Source organism: Polypterus senegalus, chromosome 14 (genome assembly GCF_016835505.1).
Source record: "Polypterus senegalus isolate Bchr_013 chromosome 14, ASM1683550v1, whole genome shotgun sequence".
NCBI lineage: Eukaryota > Metazoa > Chordata > Cladistia > Polypteriformes > Polypteridae > Polypterus > Polypterus senegalus.
The window spans coordinates 6,476,116-6,496,505 of record NC_053167.1 but is presented as its reverse complement, the minus strand read 5'-3'; the positions used below and the strand labels follow the sequence as shown (position 1 = coordinate 6,496,505).

Sequence of the window (20,390 nt, the reverse complement as noted above, 5' to 3'; positions counted from 1 at the left end):
TTCTTCTTAAAAAAATAAGTCAGAAACATAAAAGGTAATTTGACCAACTTAATCTTTAAACTCTGAGTAACATTAGCCAAAATTATTTTGTACATTAGGCTAAAACAGTGTGATCATTGAACATTTTGTAATTAGATGTATTTAGAATTACTAACGGTCACGGAAGTCCAATGATCCCCAGTAAGAGCCACAAAGTCCGCTTTCTGTAATGCATCTAATTTTGCTTGCTTTTCAGTGTGCACAAAACCATGCTTTTATCAAGGCTTCGCTCAGGTAGTCGAAATGATCCAAGAGCACCTGGCTGCAGCCACTGTGGAGCTCCACAGTAAGCGGAAACACGTGACCTCCACAGTCGGAGCGGAAACACGTGACCTCCACAGTCGGCGGAGACCGCCTTCAAGCATTCACGCATGCGTTAAACAGATTGGGCTGCACCGTAAAGTGTGTGATGACGTAGCCTTTCAATACGCACGCGCACGCAGATCGGGCAGGCAACGAGAGAGGTCTGGCTGCGCCACTGTGGAGTATGGAGGAATATTTCGACAAAATGAAATAAATAAATAAATGCGTAAATAAATAAAAGTACTGTGAAATGTGAGCATAAATAAATAAATGTGTCATGAAATGAGAGCATAAATAAATAAGTCACGAAATATGTTTTTCGTTGCTTATTTATTTATTTCATTTTGTCCGTAACATTCCTGCAAACCGTCATGAAATACGGCTTGAAATAAAACTGTCACTTTCACTCGTCAAAGTTGAGAGGATGGGCTCTAACACGCCTCTAGTTACTGATTGGTGAATCGATAGCACAAGAATGAATTAGAAAAATGCTTACTACTGCCGATGAAATGGATTCTGCCGAAGATATTACGTATTTCAGAGAGAGAACTGAAGATTTATCGGAAGAAATTACAATGTTGGCAGCCCTTTTAGACTCCGATATAGATGAAACTATTTTTGAAATTATCAAAGAACAGGTGGAACGGACTCGACTCCACTCCAGTTCAGGTGACGCAGTTCCCTGCTCTGGACGTCCATCCTTTGACATTCCAGCTGAGTCAATTGAACACCTTCTGTTATGCGGTTTAAAAGTACGACAGATTGCAGATCAATATGGTGTATCGGAGAAGACGATCACAAGGCGAATGAGCCAGTTTGATATACGGTAAGCTGCAACGGCTGTATTAGTTTAGGTACTTTGACATGGAATGCCCAAAGCAGCGTCAACTAATATTTTGAACTGAGTATTTGACCCTTGTTTTACGAGTATAAAGTCAGGTGCATATTCGCAGCTACTTTTTCAAACAACTCTACAGCTCTGATCAATGGTAAAGTTGTTCAGTTCAAAATATTAGTTGGAGCTGCTTTGGGCATTCCATGTCAAAGTATGCTACCTAAACTAGTATGCTACCTAAAATAATGTGTATATATATATATATATATATATATATATATATATATATATATATATATATATATATATATGTGTATATATATATATATATATATATATATATATATATATATATATATATATATATATATATATATATATATATATAGTACAGTACCTGCCAAATAATACAAAGAGTACACCGCATGTGGTTCGCCCTAATTGGGGCTTATCAGGTGTGCACACCTAAGCTTCCTCTTATGGCGGTTGGACATTGGACATCAACGCTACGCCACAAAGGCTGCTTCGTTTATTTTGCAGGATTAATATTTTCATTTTGGTCAACTAATGTGGAACTAAAATGAATAATATACTGTAATGTCAAATTGTACATCATACACAGTTCCGATCGGGCCGTAAAGTGGATATTTTTGTTTTTAATATTTTTTTCATTAAGCGCATGCGGTGTGTGTCACTACGTGATTCCGTTGCCGGCCCGATCTGCGTGCGTGCGTATTGAAAGGCTACGTCATCACACACTTAACGGTGCTGCCCAATCTGTTTAACGCATGCATGAATGCTTGAAGGCGGTTTCCGCCGACTGTGGAGGTCACGTGTTTCCGCTTACTGTGAAGCTCCACAGTGGCTGCAGCCAGACCCCTCTCAAATGATCAGTCGTAGGAACGCGCTTTATTCCGACTCTAACAGTTTTGTAGCTGTGATGTGTGCATCAGTGTAATGGATGTACCAGGAAATCATGCATTGACAAAAGTTCCTGTTTGCTTGGAATTGAAAGTGTGATTAAATGCGTTATTTTTTAACTCGTTATGGAGTACATGCATCGAAGCTTCTCAACTGTGCTTGTGCTAAGAAAGGGAAAATTTTAAAAATAACGTAACATGATTCTGCGTTAACCTAATATTTTTTCATACGTCCCAAACCAAGGAGATGGGAAGGTAAAATGAATCGAAGCGCAGACATAGTACATCCCCTCTCGGGAATCGAACCTCGAATGTCGGCGTTAGAGGCGAAGACTCTACAATTGCGCCACCGCTTGTTTATGCTAAAGTATGTATTGTAGATCGGGCTATAGATATACATTTATATATATACCCGTGTATCGCAGTGAAGAAGTAGAAGTTATGAAAAAGAAAAGGGAACATTTTAAAAATAACGTAACATGATTGTCAATATACAGTAATTGTTTTGTGAGTGTTATTGAATGTTGCTGTCATCAAGGATTTGATTATCATTATTTCTTTCAATCAGGCTCGTATTTGTACGATGTGTTCAAGTTACATTCCGTGTTTGTCAATCGTTGTAAAGATAAGAGGTTTCATTCATCGATTAGTTCCTTACTGCATCAATAAACAGCTCGTCTTCCTTTTTATTTGTGATGTGACAAACTGCATGCACGGGTTTTTTTTACGCTGTCTTCCTTTAGCGGACATTGACTTTTCCACCGTGTGCTTTGTTTCCACAGTAGCTGCATTTATGAATATGCTTATCAGACGCTTCATATTTTTTGCTGCCTTTTCAATTGTGTAATTCGGTTTTTGTTCAGCGCTCTTTGGAACTGTTGCTTTTTATCTGTGCACTGCATCAGTTCACGTGAGCCACTCGGTGTACTTGCATCGAAGGTTCCCAGCTGTGCTGGTGCCATCTCGTGCTATGTCCATAGCTTTATTTAATGTTACCTTAGTCCTGGCACTTAAAACTTTCTCTGGCAGTTTCGCTGAGTTTGTGTCAAACACCACCCTGACCATCTCATCTTCCTCTCCATAAGCACAGTCCTTCACCCGTGAATATTTACCTGTGGCAGTTTGCTATTGGATTGCCGCTGACGGATGGCCTTATATGGGCAGGCACTAAATTACAAACGCCAGCGGCAGCCTGTCTATAAACTTAATTTAAAGTGTAGGTTTACATCGTGCTTTGTTTCTGAAGTAGCAGAACTCGCTTCTTATTGTTTCGCTGCCTTCTCAATTATATAATGTATGTTTTCTTGAGCGCTTTTTTGAGGTCTTCCTGGTTTTCTATGTACTGCGTGATTACGTGGGAGGCGTGATGATGTCACACGAAACTCCGCCCACGGCGTTGAAGCTCATCTCCATTACAGTAAATGGAGAAAACTGCTTCCAGTTATGACCATTACGCGTAGAATTTCGATATAAAACCTGTCCAACTTTTGTAAGGAAGCTGTAAGGAATCAACCTGCCAAATTTCAGCCTTCCACCCACACGGAAAGTTGGAGAATTAGTGATGAGTCAGTGAGTGAGTGAGGGCTTTGCCTTTTATTAGTATATATATATATATATATACATACACACACACATATACATATATATATATACACACATATATATACATATACATATATATACACATATATATATACATATACATATATATACACATATATATATACATATACATATATATACACATATATATATATACACATATACATATATATACACATATATATATATACATATACATATATATACACATATATATATACATATACATATACATATATCCCGATCTACATACTCTCAAATAGACAAGCCACACGCCGTGGCACAATTGTAGAGGCTTTGCCTCTAGCGCCGACATCTGAGGCTCGATTCCAGAGAGGGGATGTACTGAGTATGTATGCGCGCTTCCCGATTCATTTTACCCTCGCATCTCCTTGGTTTAGGACGTATGAAAAAATATGCGGTTAACGCAGAATCATGTTGCGTTATTTTTAAAATATTTCCTTTTCTTAACACAAGCACAGCTGAGAAGCTTCGATGCATGTACTCCATAACGCTTTAAAAAAAAATAACGCATTTAATCACACTTTCAATTCCAAGCAAAGGGGAACTTTTGTTAATGCATGATTTCCTGGTACAACGATTACACTGATGCACACATCACAGCTACAAAAATGTTAGAGTCGGAATAAAGCGCGTTCCTACGACTGATCGGAGGAAAATTTCATTTCAAACGACTACCTGAGCGAAGCCTTGATAAAAGCATGGATTTTCAGTTAATCACACAGGGTGTTTGTGCGCCACCAAGTTGATGGAAGGATGGTTCCTCAGTGTGCAACACTAACTGTCAAACATGGAAAAGTAAGTGTGATGGTCTGGGGTTCTTTTGCTGGAGGTGACTTGCATTCTGAATCATAAGATTTACTACAGTTTGACTGTTATATTAGCAAAATGTGGCTACTTTGATGAAACAAAAACTTGAATACATTTTGGTACACTTAATGATTCCTTGACTTATTTGTTTGCCACCATTTTTGTTCTGTGCCTTGATTTCATGAAACATTAAAACAATAAACTGCATGCATTTCCATAGAAACTGAAAAAACTGAAGTGTTCTAAAACTTTTGACCAGTAGCATATGTATTTACTATGTAATTTGTTGCTCTCTTTGAGAAAGCAACTAACCGGTGTCACACATGTGTGCAAGGGCTCAAATGAGGGTAATTCCACACCAGACCAAGGGGTGGTGGAGTGCACTAACCCTCTCTCTCTTTCCTTGCAGACTAGTTACAGGAAATCCCACCTGGCCCAGATGATGCCACTTCCGGCCCTGGACACCTAGGACGTCGCTTCTGGTTTTGACTCTGCTGACCCCACTTCCTACACCATAAAACCACCATTTTGTTTTATCTCATTAGTTCTGTTTTGGACTCGATTCTGTATTTAACTCACATTTAATTGCCTACTTCGCAACCTGATTTTAAGTATGCAGGTGGCTGCCCCAAACCTTTTTTGTGGTATTTGTCCGTTTATTTGACAACTGGCGTAGTCAGCAAAATGAATAGCTCCAAGATGTACCAGAAGCAGGACCTGAAACACATTCCAGAAGATCCAATATCTGTTAATATCCAGGTGGGAAAGTACCATACCCAAGTTTCTGAGTGGGAGGGGTGTCCCGCAATTTGGAAAGACCAGGTGCAAGCTCCATCCCCTGTACACATAACTGGGCAAAATAGATACCACAGGGAGTGTGCGGGATGGGCCAACAGGATTGGGCTGGTCCAGATTAGAGGAGACTCAAGGGGCTTATTATCCTTTCTTGGAGGAGAGCCGCCTTTCTCACAAAGGCAGAGACCATTACTAAACGTGGGGGTGCCCCAGACCAGCAGGTAAAGTTATGGCAGTGAAAATTTGACCCAGAGAGGCCAACCCACTCACAGGGCTTTTCTGTGTGGACTAAGAGCACCAGATGAGAACAATGCCTGTGAAATAGTAGAGCAAATCGGCTGTAATTTTTATTAAAGGGCCCCCCGGAGTACATCAACCAGAAGGTCTGGGGACAACCGTTTAAAAATATGATGAATCCTAATCACAATCATTGAAGAGCTTAGTATGGCTTCACAATCTGGGAGGGCAAAGGTGTCCCTTAGTCAAACCTGGACGGAACACTTCCCAAGTTACATGCCCAACCATTCGGAGCAACCGCCGAAGTCCCCAGATTCAGGGGTGCGCTCTCTGCTCGGTAAAAAAGGGGAATGCAGACAGGTGGAGGAGAAAGGGTGTTGTGGACACACGAATCCCCCGACGCTTTCAAATACACGAGTGGTAATCGTTAATGGACAGAAAACCACAGCCTTGTTTGACTCTGGCAGCAACATCTCCAATGTGGCTCGCCGATATGTGCTACCATGATAGTGGCTAAAACTTAAGACAAGTTTAACCTGTATCCACCGAGAAACCCGCTGGTAAAGGTCAGCCTCATGTTTCATCGATTACGAAGGACCGCTAAAAAGTTTAACCCAATATTCCTGGTGATTCTGGGACGAGACTGGTCTAAAAGTAAAAGCAGTTCAACATCTTCCACTCCTAAACCTATTTTTGGCCTAGTTATGAGCGGAGAAAGTACATCTCCAGCTGCCTTGATACCGTGTAAACAGCCGGCTGAGAGAGAGAGGATACGACCACTCAGTATGACGTGGTAGACACCACACTGTTGCCCGCCAAAACATCGTCAGTCACAGCGGCGGTGTGGGATGAAACCACTTCCCTTGAGGTTGCTCCAGATCCTCTCTCCTGGTTACATTTTCAGATCCGAGAAACACTGGGTTCTTTTAAAAGGGAATAATGGAATGAGGATTCCCTTTAAATTTGCAAATAATGCAGTAGTTCTGGTTAATGGCCAATGCACACATCATCCCATGTCTCAGGGCCCTCACTTTGTCTAGAAAATGACCTTTTATATTGGGTAGCAGAGCAGGAGGGTGAGGTGTGGAAGTTGAACTTAGTTCTGCAGACCTTCTGGCGTCAGGTCTGCGAATTAGCACACACCCACCTTCTAGGAGGCCATTTGGGCACTGAAAAGACTTGAGTGAATTAAGCTCCGATTTTATTGGCTGGGAGTTAAACAGGAGGATCGTTGCTTTTACACATCCTGTTCAGAGAGTCAACTGCGTCAAAATCTTAGGTGGAACTGTGCTCCGCTAGTTCTCACTTGCCTCGCTTAAATGTCCCACTTGACAGAATCGGGGTCAACCTAGTAGAACCCCTGGAGCCCTCAGCTAAAGAACACAAATATATCTTAAGTCCTAGTAGATTATGCTACCTGATAACCTGAAGCTGTTCCTTTGCACAGAGCCACTTCTAAAGCCATTGCATGGGAATTGGTAGGGGTTTTTGCGTGAGTCAGCATCCCTAAAGAAGTCCTGACTGGAACCAAAGGACACCTTTTACCTCTGAGACGTTCAAGGAAACAGCTAAGTTACTTAGGATAAAGTCTGCGCGGTATATCATCCTCAAACCAATGGCCTAGTGGAGAGGTTTAATCAGACTCTCAAACAAATGCTTTGCAAGGTGGTCAGTGAGGACGGGAGGAACTGGGATCAGCTCCTCCCCCTCATCCTTTTTGCCTATGAGGAAGTCCCACAAGCCTCCAAAAGTTTCTCACCCTTTGAATTATATGGACGACAAACATGGGGCATATTAGATATTCCAAAAGAGGGTTGTGAGGAACAGGCATTACCCTCTACAAATATATTGGAATATATTGTGCAATTACGCAATATATTCGGAAGAATCTGTCCCATTCTAAAATCTCACATGGTCACATGCAATTGAGGCACGTCTCTGCGGGAATTCTACCCGGGGATTGGGTCATGGTCCTTGGCCAGTAATTTGGATTGTGAGGTATGGACAATTGGCAAGGCCCTTATGAAGTTAAGGAGAGGAAAGGGCTCGTAGACTAGCTGGTAAAAAAAGTCCAACAGTCGACAGAATGAGCAGGTTTATCATGTGAACCTGCTGAAACCATGGAGGACAGGGAGCCCAATCCCTCCCTCCAGCCAGCACAGCTAATTCTTTGCTTGTAAAAATTACCTTAACTTCGGACCAGATTTGAGCTCCAAACAACGAAGGGGGCTCAAATCAGTTATCCTGTCTGTCCCGGAGATAGAGTGAAAAACCTGGTAGGACCCCTCTGATTATGCACGATATTGTGACAGAACCAAGGGTTACAGCTCGAGAATGCCAGAGGCAAAAATAGCCAAAGTGGAACTTGAGATCAAGCGCATGCTGCAACTAGATATGACAGATGAAATTCATAGTCCCTGGTCCAGTCCTACTGTCTTGGTTGCTACTCCGGACGGTAGTTGGAGATTTTGCAACAAATTTTGTCGACTTAATCAAGTCTCCCAATTCAGTACCTATCTGATGCTACGAGTGGATGACTTCCATGAGAGGCTAGGGTCGGCTGAATATTTGACCACACTTAACATGACAAAGCGGTGCTGGCAGGATCCTTTAATGGACTCTGCAAAGGCTAAGACTGCGTTTTGGCACCCCTAGAGGTCAATAGCAGTAAAATTGTCCTTCCATTAGGGATACATGGAGGACCTTCCACAACCTTCCAGCATCTGGTGGATAGAGTGCTCCGTCCCCATAACTCAAATAGTGCTGCCTACTTGAATGACATGATCATTTATTCTAGCACATGGGAGGAACACTTACAGCAGGTCCAACCTGTATTATGGGTGCTAGGTAAAGCCGGATTTCGAATTAAATGTTTCTTTGGATTAAGGGAAGCAAAATGTTTAGGCTACCTGGTGGGCTAGGGTACCATGAGGCCACAGTGCTCTAAAGTTGATGTCATATTATAGTGGCTTAATAGTTTTGCACAGTACATTAATAGTAACAACTCACTCTATAAAATGTTACAGGACCCTATATGAAAACAGTTGTCAAGAACACATTTGAATTTAAGATTTACTGTTTAACCTGCTCTATTGGGGGTGGGGTGGGAGCCAAAAAAAAAAAGTTTTCAAAAGTTGTATCACCTACTCACCTTTGCCATTATGTAAACAGCACAGAGTAACATCTGGTCTAAATGCCTGTCTTTCATTAGATCACTACAGTGAACCACGGAGTGTTCAAAGCAAGTCCAAATTCTCCTCCTTAGATCTGAAGAGATATCCAGTTTTAAACATAGATCCCGTAGTCTTACACTGACCAAATGGTATACCTAAGTTAAGGAATATGAAGAAAGTTTGCAGATATTAAAAAGAAACAATCTATTCTAAAGCTACTTAAAGTTATTCAACCAAATCACATCGTTGAAATCTAACAGACAGTAAAAATGAGTGTCTGACCTTTCTAAAGAATAATGCCAAAGAGCCAGTCTTCTTTGGCTTGCCAGTAGGTTGGTTCGACTCTTGACCAGCATTATCGAAGGACTTTTTTGGGGAAGCGTTAACCAGCATTTGTGCACTAAGTGCTGTCCCAGCTGAAATTTTTTGCAATGCTTCAGCCTGCTCATTAGTGGAACAAAGTGGTAAACTTCTAAATGTGATCAATCCAGATTTATTTGGCACACCTGGCAAAAATAAAACATTAATGGCTTTAAGGAAGTTTCACTTCAAAAAGTAGCACTACACAATACTTTTATGCCATTCCCGTGGAGCTTTATTCAGAGGGGTATTCTGACCTCTAGGATCAATCAGTGAAAGCATCAATGAATATGAACGATTCTGAATACTAAACAGCAGTTAAAATGAGATTCCAAAAAAGGTGCTTTATAAAAAATGTACTGTCAAAACCACAGTAGGACAGAAAGGGAAATAAAAGGCCCAACAACAATTCCGATTGTATTTTGGGGAGTGTATAAGCATACATAACAATGCTACTTTTTCAAACAGGAAGCGACTTAATGTGAAGAACATTTTTTCACTACAGAGACTTCTCGGAAAGCAGTGTCAAAACCCGTAGTTAGACATCAATTAGTTTACTGTATAAAAATACCATCACCCTAAAGTTGTAAAACGTGTTACCACAACGTGTCTCACTGAAAAATGCTGGAGCACCATATCTGCTTACTTGAATTTCAAGCCCTATATAACAATCCACCTCCAAAACATCTAGAAAAGATTAACAGGAAATAAAGGATTATCTAAGTCAACTGCTGTTTTTACCTCTGTTGACTTTTACCTTTAGTTACCTGAAAGAGACTGTTTGCGGGCCTTTGTGGCTTTGACAAGGTACTGTAAGCTTAACAACCTTTCTACAGTGTGATTTGTAGCATTACACCAGGTCCATCCAAGGAGCTAGCATTCCTTGATGGACAAAATATGTAATGGCTTTACCTCATTGTCTTTATAAGCAGTATGCCAGACTTCTATTACTTAAAGGAATGCCATACATATTTTATTTTCAGCTTGTGCTCTGTTGTTTTCTTAACTCACCTGATAAGATCTGTTTACTGGTGTGAAGTTTGGAGCATTTGAAACTTTACTGGATTTTCTATATACTGGTTTAGGAATGTAGACCGTTAACGATTGTAATAACTACATGCTATATATGATCTTGATAGAACAAGAAAAAAAGTTACCTTGCACCGGTATTGTAAGCATCTGTCCATCTGTAGTTGTTACTGTAGCTGCTGTAACAGCGACTAATGCATGCACAGGGGATGAGGAGGGATTATCTTGAAGGTCAGAGACTGGGCCCAGCTTCAGCGCAGAGCATTGTGAAAATGATATCTTATTAATTTCAGATTCCGTGGGAAGGTCTTCTCCAAATAATCGCCTTTTAGCACTCCCAGCAGTTGGTGAGCTGTACCGATCATGTACTGATATTGGCGAAGGTGGAACATCTGTTGCAAATGACGAGTCAAGAGAGTAAATAAAGCATAATTTACATAAAATGCCTTGAGTAATGGTAATAAATATTTAGATACAAATATTTAAACTTTCCTTAAATGAAGAGATAAGTTTTAGCATATTCTGACAAATCATTTTGAGTATCAAGATCACCACCAAGGTGAGTGTATCAATTTACATCTACATTACATAGCATTTTATACATAGCTGCACTAGTTAAACACATCTTATTATAAATAAGGTGAAAAAAACATTAAGTGAATGTGATAAGGATGAAGAATGTGCACCCTTTCCCAATATGGGTAAAATTACTCACATCACATTTCAGTATTATCCTAATAGCAAAAACGATAAAAAGAAAAAAAGTTAGTGTAAAAACTTGAGAAAAACCTTGCTCTTCACAAGAATATACAAATTAAAAACCTCATTTTAACTTACCTCTCCTAATGTTCCCACTTATGTCTGTTCTCACTTCCTTCAGACGAGGATGAATAATAGGAGATAGACCAGCCATGGAAATATACGTTGGTCCTCCACCACATTTGCCAGATTCAAAATTACTGGCAAAGGTAACCTGATTCCAGAAAATGCATGTTATTCACTAAAACTGCAATGTGACACATACTGTATTTAAAGTTTGAGCAGAAAGGATTTTAAAAAGTCTCTTTTAATCATAAATCAATAACCAAACTGTCATTTATAGAAGTTAAAACTATATAGTACTGTGAGAATTGGTACAGATATTTGCCCAACAAATTTTCAAAGGTGCCTAATTTTTCTATCCAGTTTAGGCCATCAATGTAGTGCGAGTATTAAAAGAATACCTCACTTCAAAGGTATTTGTGTCTGTTAATCTACCCAGAAAATATTATTTGTATGTGTTTACTCACTTTGAAATGCTTGTAGTGAAAGAAGAAAAAAAACTATTCTTGTGTTTTCACAGATAATGGAGATAATGTGTGATACAAAGGGCTTGAATGTATACCCAGCTTGAACAGTGGCAAACCGTATGAAAACATCCATGAAAATAATCTCAAATTACTTGTGTAGCATAATACAAATGTCAGGTATCTAATCATACACTCACAATCCCAAACACACGCATGTTTGCTAAAACATTGTTAAATAAACACAACCTCACAGATACAAGTCCCGAATGTAAACAAATGATTTTTGTATTCAAATACATTCTACAAAGATTTCAAATAGGTACTGTACATCTTTGATGCACATTACAACTCTTCCTCTCCGTTTCTCTCCTTCCACTCCTCCAGGCAAGCTTGGTTCTCTTTCACCAGACTTGGACTCAATTGGATGAGGTTGAGCTGTCTCTTATCTTGGACCCAGGAGTACTTCAAGTGCTGGGGCATAGCCTGATGGAAGTATAACTCTGGGTCAATTGGAAGTCCCCAAAAAGTGGGGAGGATAAATCCCTGCAGCCTCCCTGGCAGCACCCTGGAAACACAATAAGGCTGTCCTACGGGACTACAGTTCTCAGTGTCCTTGCAGGGGTTCCATACAGGTATCGTTGCCCTGGGAGGCTACCACCTAGCGTGTTGGGCGAGCATGTAATCCTGCCAGGTTGTCACACCCTAACCTTCCACTACACTGGCCTCCCGGCTGGGTATTACTGCTTGGTCAAACCCAGTTGTGATGCCTATGTACCTACTGTCACACTGCCATCTTCTGCTTGTCTCCTAATTAAGGAAGGATAATCTTCTTTTAGTTTTTTGTGCCTTTGCTGGGCTGTCCTCCCATCCAGGCAAGAAATTTTGCCCTGTCCCGGCAAGGACACCCGCCCATGTGCACTGTATTTGTTACTCTTATACTATGATAGTTATTGTTGTGTTTAGTTTGAATTGTGCTATTGTAAGAAATGAATCACTAAGAAAGGAAATTATAAAATGTAACTTTACAAAATAAAATATAAATAAAAAACAGGTAATAAATTAAATGACCTTATTGCAGTTTGTTTTAAAAATGAAATAAATTAAGTTAAATGCAGCTGGGTTTAAATGTGATGTTGTAGTGTAGAGGAGTAGGAGTAAAATGTGATTATACATTATTTAGAAACTGCATGCAAAAAATCAAACCCTAGCTAAAAATGTATAAGGAAGAACTTAAATAGAAGTCTGTTTCAAATAGATGAGAAATGACATGCTAGTAAAGATACACAGATTTTGCCAGAACCCAGGAAAGGCAGAGGCCCGACATTGTAACTATGCTATAAACCCAATGTAAAAGCAACTTTAGATTTGCCTAATATTCTATGAATTTCTGGAAAAAAAAGATGTTTCATTTGCTGATGCATAAATGTTTGTTTTTATTTTTTTGGATATACTCTTTTCACATGTGTGACTAAAGGAATAACCCTATGATGAGATGTTTCAGTCTACTCCATCCAAAATAATAAATGTTTTCACATACATACGTACACACAAAACAAAAGAAAAAAAGTACGACTAAGTGCACCATTACTATTGAATGCTATTGTTTGAGAAACAAACTGTTATCCCACAGCTTCTTTCTGACCTATGAATTGGGACAAATTAAGTATCTTTCTAAAAAGGCCCCATTACCTATTTGAGCTTCTGTGTAATGTGTATGGGGTTTCTTCAAAATATAAGAAGCACTAATATTACAGTTTCCATGACAGATCTGTTTAACCACCGTGGGTCTTTCTGTTTTGACAAAATTGACATTACAATTACAGATGTAGACATTTCTGTGCTCATACATACAACAAACATTCTTGTCATTTTTTGTTTTTAATTTTACCTGCCAGCACTGCTCATGGTTTATTATTGTAAAATATTTGAAAAATGAAGATATCAATACAAGCAACTGTGCAAATCAAGCAAGAACTTGCCAAGTTCCTGCTGTTTCCTTTGGGTTGCATGAAATACACTCTCGTTTGTCCTAACATTTAGATTTAAGGTTAGGATCAAGACTGTAACCAAACTCATTTTCCTCCATTGCTTCACCACTCGTTAAGGCTCTCAGTAAATGCACATGAACGTGTGAGTACCGCTAATCACTTACCACTTTCCATTCAGCACTCGTTATTACCAGTCTTCTTTAAATATTTTAGAACTACAATGTATGCCAGAGATCTTTACTGCTAGCTTTGCTTGAAGAATTAGCACCACAATGGAGTATACTAGTTTTAAATGTTGATGTCAGAGTGACATATGCACAACTTGAATAGCAGGTTCAGGTTATAATAAATTATGCACTGTCGGTCTAGTGCTTAAACCTAAGTGCAAAAGTGTTGTCTATTTGAAGAGTGTAAATGCAGCTCACAAGGCCTATTAAATCACTCATGACACACTCACTCAAGGGAGTCATCTTCACCATGCCCATTCCCCAGTGTTTGTCATGTGTTGCTTCATGTATACAGTGTTTGGTGTAGTATTCTCAACTGTGTGCTAGTGTTTGTAAGGTGTCATCTGTCAGATTACTACATGCACCACTAAATATATTCCAATAGATGGTGCACTGCAAATGTTAATGCTGAATACGCCTTTATGGGATGTGTCACCCAAAGGACTGTCCATGTTCTACACCCCCCCAAGTTTTACTATCAGCTTTATTGGCTGGTGGTGACATTCGTGGGTGACTGATAGTTGGAGTACAGCTACACAATGACACTCTTTTCTGGGTTACTGTCTTTAGGTGGGGGCAGCAGGCAGACTACAGGGAGTCTTCGGGTTACAACATTTTGACATACAACGCTTACTCCCATTAAAAAAAAAAAAAAAAAAATTGAGACATGAGTGTTTTGGCTTACGCCATTAGTGCCATACTTACAGACTACGTGGGTGAACTAGTTTGGTTGCGCGCAGCGGAAGAATACGCAGTAACAGAGTGTATGAGCAAGGGAGTTGGCAAACTAGTTTAGTTGCGCGTGGAGAAAGTGTTCTGTTTATGCGGCTTTGTGGCCCTTATCATGGCTCCTAAACGAAAGTCAGAGTCTGGTAGTGCTTCGAAGAAGAGGAAAGCCATCACAATGGAAGTGAAATTAGACATTGTAAAGAGATCAGAAGGAATAAAGATAAGGAATTTTTTACACTCATTTTTTGTCATTTTTTTCTGTTACTACAGTACAGTGTACAATACAGTATATTTATGTCCTTTTCCTTTTTCTGTTGCTTAGTTGTGTTTTTATGTTCTAGATTATGATTTTGCAAATGTGTTAAAACAGGTAAGTGACTTAGGCTAGGGTGTGTTTCGACTTACACCAAAATTCGGGTTGCATTACTGTATTTGTTTGCTTAGTGATTATTTAGGTTGGTTTGTGTGGTGTATATAGGGGCACCGTGCAGCGATTAAATGGAGGACGCATTTGTGAGAAAATGCCATAATTTATCGCATGCATTTGCATGTGACAGGGATGCTGGAGTTCAGTCAAGTGAGAAACTTTTTAAAAAGTTAAGTGCATACTTGAGGTAGTAAATTTAGTGAAGGAGCATGGGTGCTGTGGTGAAAGAAAAAAAAAAAATTACATTTGCGCTCTCTGAATTGTTATTGAATGTAGAGAGATGAAAAGGTTAGTGATAGGGGTGGACAATTTGACTGGAGCTCTTAAAGATTTTTTTTTTTTAGAAAGTTCTTTTTTGTTTTACATTTTTGACAGCTGGTGTTTTGAAAGGACACTGTCATTTTAATAACATTAATCTATTATTGTACTTATTTATTGAATTGTAGCACTTGAAATGGCTTTTAAATGATTTACTGCACAATACACTTATTTTTTGCATTAGCACCTCTTTTGTCTGCCTCTCTTATTGTTCTGCTTGTTCTCAGTCCATACCGTATGCGATTAGGTCCAGAAATACCATAAGTGGATGACCATGGATGCAAAAACACAGAACATAGCTGTTGGATGGATATAAATGGGTTTATATTATTGCATAAAGAGAGGCTTTAATAAAAATTTAAAATCAGCCTTTAACAAACAGAGAACAGGAAACACAAAAATACCTCCTCACAAGTGGGAACCTTTTCCTGTGCAGCTTTCAAGATATCCCATAGCACAGAGTCACTGGTCCAAGCCCGACTCTCCAAGACCTGCTCCTCAATGCTGTTTAGATGTTTAACCATATCTCTGGACAGTCCTTCTTCTGAACGAATTAATATTTCTATAACCTGTAAAGAACAATACAAATATTCAAAGACTGCAGAGCTATAAATGCTGTGCTTTCTTTCCACGTAATTAACAAGAACAAGAAATCAAGAATCAACTTGAATAGTGGCCATGAAGGAGTACCAAGATAGTAAGGAGCCTTGTACATAACTATGAACAAAATGTATCAGTGTAGGTTTTTTTTTTTTTAACCTTTAAATGTAACAAAATGTTATATAAGAGAAAGTCTGGCCCAATTTTGTCCATTGCACACAAGTGGTACTGAAGATGTTTTAAATTATGTTTCCCCACTGAGGCAAAACACAAATGCAGCCTTTCGCAACACAGCCACAGTGGATGCACAAACCAGTGTATTTCTTTGAGCCAGTCCCAAGCCCGAGTAAATGGGGAGGTTTACATCAGGAAGGGTATCCGGTGTAAAATTTTGCCAAATCAATATGCAGAAAACAATACAACTATGGAAGACTTTCTTTAACAGTAAATTAATATTTTTCACTGAAACATATAATAAACAAACAGAGACAAAAGTAATTTTCTGTTGAAAACCAAAATCTCAACCATACTGATTCTTTTTACAGGCTAATACTAAGTACTCAGTGCTGGTGTCTATGATAAAAATATCCTTTCCAACTGCATGAGGAAAGAAACGTATGAAGAAGAGATTTTATTAGAAAAGTATTTATTGAGGTCCTGTGTGTATGTTTAGAGTAAAGCATTCATTGTATTTTACTGCAAGATTAAGTGGACAACATGGAGTTTTGTATGTCAAAGTCACAATACGTAGCAATATAATACAAAAAAGGAATTTCAAGTTCAGCAATTGGGACATCAAAAAAAAAAGATTAATTTTTCCATCAAATGTCAAAGTGTGAAAAAAATATGGCAACTTACATGTAACAACTTATCTAAGGTGTAACTTAATAAAAAAAACTTTCAGTTGACAAGAAGGGATAGCATGACTTTAGAGTCTTTGCAGACTTATAACTATAAAGTAAAAAAAAAAAAAAAAAGATGATCTTGATTTACCATCAAGGTAAAATCATATTGTACTTATTTTTTTTTGTCAAAAATAAATTGGATTACAAGGCTGGCATGCAGACTTCAAATTCATTTACATAATGAGATACAACAAAACTCAAGATAAAAAAAAAAAAATCAAACCTTATAGAAGTAAAAAGGCTGAATGTTGAAGATGTCAATAACCCAAGGAAAGGTTCGCTGAGAGCTGTAGGCAAACAACACCACTTCAAGGCAGCAAGCCACCAGGGAGGTGTGAAAGATATCTTGTTCCAAAAGTACCTAAAAGGTAGTTTAAAAAAAAAAAAAAATCAGTTTAAGATTTTACATGTCAAACTGGTAAAACTTTGGAGTAAGTAATAAACACATGATGTCGGTCACTCACTGCCATGTCTTTGCCATGAAGTCGCTTAATCTCTTGAACCATAACATTTTCAAGTATTTTAAAATATAATATTTCCGCCAACTTTAATCTGCTATCAGCAAAATCTACAAGACATAGAAAAGGAAGAATATCAGGAAGTAGAGCCACACGACATAATATTCAAAATACAGTGGATTTTGAAATCAATATTTCATATTAGCGAAGAATACATTCATGAAACAAGAATCTTACTAGCATGGAAAAATGTAAAATAAACCGTTTTATTGGCTTCTTACTTGTTAGTCACACCTTCGTAAGAATGCATGTCAAGATGGAAATAAAATGTCAGATGCAGGGCTATGCTTATCTATGGCTAAAAAAGGCACATTCAAGGGAAGTTAAAACAAACATCTGAGTAATTAATTAGTTATTTTAGAAAAATTTCAAACCACCGGTAGTAAGGGGCATAAATAAAATTTGGGGTGTCCCATTGCACCTACTATGTGTCCATCTCTGTGTTTCTTCATGTCCACAAAGGCTTTTGAGCCACATCTTCCCAAACAAGCAAATTTGCTCTTAATTAACATTATTGTTTTCACTGTAGACAATGACCATCTAGTTCTTAGAACATATTGCTCATATAGTTCATTGGATGGCAGTAAATGTACCACTCTACATTGCTTTTATATTCAGTAAGCATTACATAATAATTGCTATTTAGTGACTGGTTCCATTTGAAGTCACTGATTATGACTACTTTTAAATAAGCACAGAGATGAGTCATGGTAACATGCATTGTGAAGTAAGTTAAAAACTGCCAATACATACTGGAGGGAGAAACGAGGTAAATAATTGCCATTAACTTGTGGTGCAGCCAATGGGGTGGTGTAATGTGGGATGCAAGAATGGATAATTGACTGTTTGTAGACAACTTATGGCAGCAGTATGCATGCCAGGGGTGCATTGTACTATTGACTGGAATTTGATATTAAATATGCCAGTAGAAACGTGTCCTTGTAACCATTAGGTTTTAGATGAAAACATTTCATTAAAAGGTAAATTCTAAACAGCCATTTGGTGAGCTCCAAACTTTATTGTATTTACACTGGAGATCTGGCAACCAAAACACAGACATGATTAGGGGCTATTCAACATTTAATGGTCAAGCAAACATAGGAAAACCACCTCACAGACTTAAGACGCCTCACCCATGTGAGATCCGGGATGCTCCTCTGTGTCTTTTGTGTAGTGATGCCGAAATCTCTCCCCCAAATCCTTCACTCGCTTCAAGATGGCTTCAGTGGGATCTCGAGAGCAAGATCTGTAAGCAAAAAAAGCAATACACTGAAAAGCCTAGCATTACATGAGTTGTAACACTGACATTTTTTCAGTTGTTTATTCAAATGTACTTTGTTATACTAAACTAAGTCATATTCTGTATTTAATTATTTCTTCAATGTCAGCAAAACAAAACTATAACTAAATATGTCTTCTGTAGCTAGCATTTTTAAAAGTAGAGGTGCACATGACATAATATGCAAAATACTGTGGATTTTGAAATTAGTATTTCACATTAGTGAAGAATACATTAATGACACAAGAATCTTACTAGCATGGAAAAGGTAAAATAAAATAAACCGCAAAGTTTAAAATACCTATAGTAAAAACAATGCTGACTTGCTTCTCTACATGTTTTAATACAAGGTGTGGCAGATCTATCACTTTGTCATATTGTGGTTTGCCTAGTTTGCTTGAACTGAATGATTATTCATTATAAATAAATTTCTGCGTTTCAAGTACTTAAATAAATTAAACTAATCTCTAGAGAAAGCCATTCTGTTTTAGACTCTGTTATTCTTGCTGTTCATTTTGACTTTTAGCAGAGGCTGCTCAGCCATTTAAGATAAAAGTATGCAGAAAGAACCACAGCTTAATATACTGTAAGAAGCCACAGGTTAAAAACACACTGATGTTGTATCTACTCCCATCCTCAGTCTTTTTAAAGGTAATTTTACACTTGGACATTTATGAACACCACTGCAAGTGCAAATGCATGGCTGTAGCATGTATTTTATATATGCCTTGTTTCTGCTGCCAATTTAATCTAGTAAGCAGCATAAAATAACATGAAAATACGGAACAAAATCGGTTTAAGGTTTAGTCAGATATCTGCCCTTTATGAATATAGCATGTAAACACGGTTGAGGAGCTAAATCAAAAGATCATTCCTGTACCATATAGTAAAAACATTTACTGTAACCAGTAGAAAATTCCATTATGAATATGTAAAAAACTCAAAAATCACGTGCAAAATTCACAGAGAGTTATAGCGTGGATTGTTCACTGAATGCTAGCTACTGGCCTACTGACACTTGTGGGCAGTCGTGGCTTTGTCTCTCGAGAGAGGTAAACAAGGGTAGCACGCGGGTTGTTGCTGAGCCAACTTGCTTAAGCATGCGGTTAAATGAAACTAATGAGGAGGCATTTAGAAATGGAGCATGGTTAAAAATTTTAATAATCTGACAACCCTGCTTTAAAGCAGTGCTGGTGTCAAGGCAAAGCATTTGTTCATCTTTAAAGAAAAATCTAAACAAAGGCCATCCCTAGCCTGATAAGATTTGGCTAAAAGGCATCTGTTGTAAATAAACAGAGTGATATTGTGAAAAATAAAAGGAATGTAAATAAATGTTTAGCTATTAAGCCCACTATAATACCCAATGCTTAAACATAGTCAATATATATTTGTGCTGCAGGTTTGACAGGGCAACTGGAAGTAAGAAAGCCATTCCTTAATAGGGCCCATACACTAATGCAAACTGGAAGAAATTCTTATGGACCAATGAATCAAAATATGAAATCTTCAGTTCATCATGCAGGGTGTTTGTACACAGTCAGGCTGGTGAGAGGATGGTTCCTCAGTGTGTGACACCAACTGTCCAACATGGAGGAAGATGTGCAATAGTCTGGGGTTCTTTGCTTGAGGCAGAGTAGGTGACTTTAATTCTGAATCAAAAGATTTACCACAGTTTGGCTGTTATGTCAGCAAAATGTGGCTACTGGGACAAATCAAAAATCTGAATAGAATTTTATACACTTAACGATTCCTTGACTGGTTTTATTTATTTGCCATGGTTTATTTGTTCGATGCCTTGATTTCATGAAACATTAAGACTACATACAAATATACAGTTAGGAAAAGCATCTACAAATATTGTTGTCCCTTTTACTTGATAAATTTAAAATTCCTGCCAAGTGATCTCTTTAATTCCCCATTCCACAGATTAATTATTTAATGAATACTGCACAGATCTGTGTTTGTAGAACAGGTCAGTAAGCTACT

At 38.4% G+C, this 20,390-nt stretch overlaps 1 protein-coding gene across 1 annotated transcript in view; it reads right to left on the bottom strand.

Annotated features, from left to right (window-relative positions):
* Nucleotides 1-20,390, bottom strand: part of rbl1 (retinoblastoma-like 1 (p107)) — a 52,946-nt gene that overhangs the window by 8,068 nt on the left and 24,488 nt on the right. Inside the window, exons 10-17 of the mRNA XM_039734897.1 lie at nt 18,259-18,371; nt 17,072-17,175; nt 16,831-16,968; nt 15,507-15,671; nt 10,962-11,097; nt 10,253-10,516; nt 9,018-9,241; nt 8,714-8,890 (exon numbers count right to left, since the gene is read on the bottom strand). Of these exons, the coding sequence (XP_039590831.1) occupies nt 8,714-8,890; nt 9,018-9,241; nt 10,253-10,516; nt 10,962-11,097; nt 15,507-15,671; nt 16,831-16,968; nt 17,072-17,175; nt 18,259-18,371 (1,321 nt within the window). The remainder of the gene's footprint in view (nt 1-8,713; nt 8,891-9,017; nt 9,242-10,252; nt 10,517-10,961; nt 11,098-15,506; nt 15,672-16,830; nt 16,969-17,071; nt 17,176-18,258; nt 18,372-20,390) is intronic.